General features: G+C 45.9%; 1 protein-coding gene across 1 annotated transcript; it reads left to right on the top strand.

Moving 5' to 3' along the window:
* The first annotated feature begins 300 nt into the window (after positions 1 to 300).
* Positions 301 to 1,561, top strand: LOC138870496 (uncharacterized). The gene is made up of 3 exons (XM_070148305.1): positions 301 to 428; positions 550 to 1,128; positions 1,471 to 1,561. Exons 1-3 carry the CDS (start codon positions 301 to 303, stop codon positions 1,559 to 1,561), a joined length of 798 nt encoding a protein of 265 aa, XP_070004406.1.
* The last annotated feature ends 3,748 nt before the right edge of the window (positions 1,562 to 5,309 follow it).

The raw sequence follows: 5,309 nt of genomic DNA, 5'->3' as shown, positions 1-5,309 counted from the left end.
TGTCATTTGTCATTTCTTGCATTCATTGCACGTTTATGATATTACGTATTCCGCCAAACTTAGTATATTGAACCAACTAATTAATACTCCTAAACTCTTCTCTATACGAGAATCTCGTTCTATTTTGGTCTGGAATTTATTAAGCTCAACTAAGATTCACCCCATTAAATTGTTATTAATTGGTTTAGCATTTATTTGCTCAAACAATTTGACGCCGTCTGTGGGGACCTTTTAGTTGAAACTATAGTTCTTTCTAGATCATAGAAAAACACATTTCTTCTACGTTTGCACAAACTAACGATGGCAGGAAAAGGAGAAGCGAGAGTGAAAGCGGTAGCAATCGTCACTACCAACATTTTGAACACCATCAACGAAGATGGCAAGGGAGACAACGAGAATGCGACACCAAATGGTACCCCCCAGGCGAAGTATTTAAGCTCCCCCGCACGAAAGCGTAGCCTCCATTTCCACAGCTGAGGAAGCACCACCAGTAGTGAAGAAACTATTAGGAGAGTGGCTGACAAGCACTCTAAACAATATACTCGACAGACCTGCCCAAAAGGAAAATGGCAACACCACACAAGCAGATATCGTAACAACTACTGGCAAGCAGCCCCTTCCTCAAACAGGTAACACTTACCCCACTGTGGATGCAGGTAACGATACGCTCGCAGGCGTCCTAAAGAAAATGGAAGAAATGGAAAGAACCTGGTGCCCCAAGTTACTACCAAAACGAGACGTTGGTCGATTCATCGAGCAACCGTACAACGAAGAAGCGGATCCATACTCCATTCCCAAAACCTTCAAAACGCCACCGTACCTAAAGATATATGATGGTACTACAGATCCAGAAGATTATATCATCCATTACGCTACAGTAGTGAAGGGCAACGATCTTTCGAAAAAGCAAGTATCATGGGTGCTACTGAAAAAGTTCGGTGAAACCCTAACAGGAGGAGCCCTAACTTGGTATTCACAACTAGCGGCACGGTCAATAGCAACGTTCGAGGAAATGGCCGACAAGTTTGTCACCTCCCATGCAAGGGCTAAGAAGGCGGAAGCTAGGGTGAATGACATATTCGCTGTTAGGCAATCGCCTGGCGAGGGACTCAGAGACTTCCTCGCCAGGTTTAATTCTCACGAAATACCCTCCCACCACCTGAGAAGAAATCCACAATGCCTATTGCGCCGAGGTGAGAGCCGACGAGGACGACCTTAATGGTCCAATCCAACGGCTGACATCGGTTCAAGCAGAATCGAGGAAGGATCATTGTATCGACGGTCAAAGGGATCAGTCAGGCCCCCGTCTTAGCCAAGAAAGACATCAACCCTACGTCAGAACAATCATCCTACCACCTCCATGATATATGGAAAGGCCACCCAGGCCGCACATAGGTTCTCAGCGAAATGAAAGAGGTATGCCTTCACTCTTATCCGCTCACAAAATTTGTGTTTCTCCTTTATAAATAGTGTACGCACTGGAAAAGCTCGGCACGAAGGTGAAATGGCCACAAAAGATGAAGTCTGGCCCAAATACTCGAAAGTTAAATGCCCTTTGTAAATTTCACCAGGAACGAGGTCACAAAACTGAGGATTGCATAGGTCTGCGATAAGAGGTAGTGAGAATGTTAAACCAAGGGCACTTGAAAGAACTGATGAGCGATCGAGGACGAGCCAACTTTGCCGCGGACGCGAACTACCCCATGAACCTCCAAAGCTGCCCTCTCCAGCTCGCACTATTCAAATGATCATCGAAGGAGGCGACGAAGCAACGATCAACCATGTGAAGTTCACCACCACGCATAAATTTAAACAGTCGATCACCCACGAGAGGTACGACGATTTTGGAGATAGTATCATCTTCGATAAGACACATACCGACGGTTTGACTTTCCCTCATTTTGATGCTCTTGTTATTACTTTACGTATTTTAGACACCAATATAAGAAGAATAATGGTAGATGACAGAAGTGGCACGTGTATTATCCACCCTCGAGTCCAAGCACAAATGAGACTCGAGGACAAGATAATACCAAGTTGCATAACACTAACAGGTTTTAACAATGCAGTTGAGCGAACCTCCGGGGAGATAGCGCTACTCGTTCTGGCCAGGGGCGTCACCTTGGAAATAACATTCCATGTCTTGAACCACGACACAGCTTACAACGCCATCATACGACGGCCCTAGATATACGCCATGAGGGCCACGTCGAGCCTCTACCAGGTAATCAAGTTCCCTACTCCATGGGGAATATTCAGTATCAGGGGCGAACAACGCACCACCCAAGAATGCCATCACATCGCCAGGATTGCACATACACCCAACAGATGAAGGGAGCAGACATAAAGGCATAGCAATTACCGCAGTCGAGGACTAGGCTCAACCTACGAACAGACGTCATCAAGGACCCTGACATCGTGGAAGCAGCCGAATCAACGGAAGAAGATCTCGATCCCATCTAGTTAAACAACAACGGCAGCAGCAAAAAGGCTTACATCGGGCATAAACTCTCAAAACCAGGTAAATTTCACAAGTTTTTAATTGACAACGCCGATCTGTTTGCTTTCTCCCATGCAGATATGTCGGGTATCTCGAAAGACATGGCCACGCACAAGTTGAATATTGACCCACTTTATCGTCTAGTACGGCAAATAAGAAGGAAATTCAATGCCGTAATCAACTAGGCCGTAATGACAAAGTGGAGAAGCTCCTCGCCAACAGTTCCATCCGAGAATCAAAATACCCCCAATGGGTCGCTAACATGGTCATGGTAAAAAAGAAAAATAGAAAATGGCGGATATGCGTAGATTTCACAGACCTAAATAAGGCATGCCCAAAAGACTCATTCCCATTGCCGCACATTGGCCCGCTCATCGACGCCACAGCAGGACATGAGTTGCTAAGCTTCTTGGATGCGTACTCAAGCTATAACCAAATCCTCATGGAGGAAGAGGAACAAGAAAAAACTACCTTCATCACTCATCAGGGAACGTACTACTACAGGGTCATGCCGTTTGGGTTGAAAAATGCGGGGGCAATGTACCAAAGGTTAGTCACAAGATGTTTAAAGATCAACTCAGCAAAACAATGGAAGTCTATATCGATGACATGTTGGTTAAATCAAAAGGCAAAGAAGACCACATCGATCACCTGAAGGAAGCCTTCGGTATACTAAGGCGGTACGACATGAAGCTAAACCCCGAAAAATGCACCTTCGGCGTAACCTCAGGCAAATTTCTCGGTTTCTTAGTATCACAAAGAGGCATCGAGGTCAACCCAGATCAAACAAAAGCCATTGAAGGGATACCTGAGGTGTTGACCAAAAGAAACAGGTGCAAAAACTGATTGGCCGCATAGCCGCTCTGTCAAGATTCATCTCACGGTCATCCTACAGATGCCATAAATTCTTCAACGTGCTGAAAAAAAGTTAACAAGCTCCAGTAGAATTCAGAATGTGTCTATGCCTTGAGAGAACTAAAGGCGTATTTGTCCTCGCCCCCACTACTCGCCAAAGTAGAGCCCGACGAGCGCCTCCTAGTATATTTGGCCATCTTAGAAGTCACGGTAAGCATAGTGCTGGTCCGCGATAACAAAGATACGCAACCTCCGATTTATTATATTAGCAAAACCCTGTTTGACGCCGAAACGAGGTACCCCCGCCTCGAAAAGTTGGCCTTAAAACTGGTTATAGCTTCACGTAAGCTTAGACCCTATTTTCAGTGCCACCCCATATTGGTAGTGACGACCTTCCCTCTGCGGAGCATCCTACATAAACTCGAATTGTCGGGAAGACTAGCCAAGTGGGCCATCGAACTAAGCGAGCATGATATAAAATATCAGCCGCGGACAATGATAAAATTGCAAGTACTCGCCGACTTCGTCACCAATTTTAGTGCCAAAATAATGCCCGAGGTCGAGCAGGAATCTTCTCGTACCTCCCCTAGGCAACCCAACCTCTAGGTTCTTTACACCGATGGCGCATCCAATGCGTTAGGATCGGGGCTGGGAATCGTACTCAAGGTCCCAATAGGAGAAGTTATTTGCCAGTCCGTACGGTGCCCCGATATGACTAACAATGAGGTCGAGTCCAGTCTTAAGTCCGTAATTGCAGGGTTAAAGCTAGATCTTAAGTATGGAGCACGGCCAGTCGTCCTCAGATACGACTCACAACTCATCAAAAACCAAGTCACAAGGACTTTCCAAGTCAAAGAACAAAGGCTACAAAATTACAAGGCATAACTTCACAAACTACTGCCGGAATTTGATGAATGCCGACTCGACAAGATACCCCAAGCTCAAAACATCGAGGAGGATAGCCTCGCCACACTAGCAGCTGCCACCAAAAATATCACTAAAGAAAATGTGGTCACCCTCCTCCACTCATCAATAGACCAACTCGAGGTACATTCTATAGATTTGTCTTGGGACTGGCGTAACTGCATCATGACATATTTGCAGGAGGGAATACTCCCGCAAGACCAAAAGGAAACCAAAAAAGCTTCGAATGCAGGCGGCCAGGTACAACATCATAAATCACGACCTGTACAAGAGAACGTTCAGGGGGGCCTTGCGAAATGCCTAGGGCCGAGTCAGACTAGGCGCGTGCTCAAAGAAGTACACGAAGGTCACTGTGGTGCCCATACAGGTAACTGAGCCCTCGTCATATGCCTTATTCGGGCAAGATATTATTGGCCCACTATCAAAAAGGAAGCCGCAGATTATGTCAAGAGATGTGAGCAGTGCCAAAAGTACGCGCCTATAATACATCAAGCGGGAGAACACCTTCACTCTGTCACCTCACCATGGCCATTCATCAAATGGGGAATGGACATCATCAGATCCCTCCCAGTCGGGCAAGGTAAGACACGTTTCCTTTTAGTTTTAACTAACTACTTTTCTAAAAAGGTGGAAGCAGGTGCATTCGCCTAGATACACGAACAGGAAGTCATCACGTTCATATAGAGGAACATCATATGTCGCTTCGAAATCCCCAAAGAAATCAGCTATGATAACTGACCCCAGTTCACCGGGAAAAAGACAATCGAGTTCTTCAAAAAATGGCACATCAAGCGAATACTCTCCACGCCATACCATCCCGCTGGAAATGGTCAAGTCGAATCCTCCAACAAAACCATATTAAATATCTTAAAGAAAAAGCTTGAGGATGCCAAAGGGCTATGGCCGGAGTTTCTACCAGAGGTATTATGGGTCTATCGCACCACGCCAAAAAAAAAAGCACCGGCGAAATGCCATATTCATTAGTCTACGGAACGGACGCCATGATACCGATTGAGGTCGAAGAACCTAG

The sequence above is a fragment of the Nicotiana sylvestris genome, chromosome 6 (assembly GCF_000393655.2).
Source record: "Nicotiana sylvestris chromosome 6, ASM39365v2, whole genome shotgun sequence".
Lineage (NCBI taxonomy): Eukaryota > Viridiplantae > Streptophyta > Magnoliopsida > Solanales > Solanaceae > Nicotiana > Nicotiana sylvestris.
This window is presented reverse-complemented; position numbering and strand designations above follow the sequence as displayed.

Excerpts from the sequence above, each read along its gene's own strand:
- LOC138870496 (XM_070148305.1), top strand. The coding sequence starts at position 301 with ATGGCAGGAAAAGGAGAAGCGAGAGTGAAAGCGGTAGCAATCGTCACT. Across the intron at positions 429-549 it reads AATGGTACCCCCCAGGCGAA|ACCTGCCCAAAAGGAAAATG; the intron begins GTATTTAAGCTC and ends TATACTCGACAG. Across the intron at positions 1,129-1,470 it reads CTCAGAGACTTCCTCGCCAG|TGTACGCACTGGAAAAGCTC; the intron begins GTTTAATTCTCA and ends CTTTATAAATAG.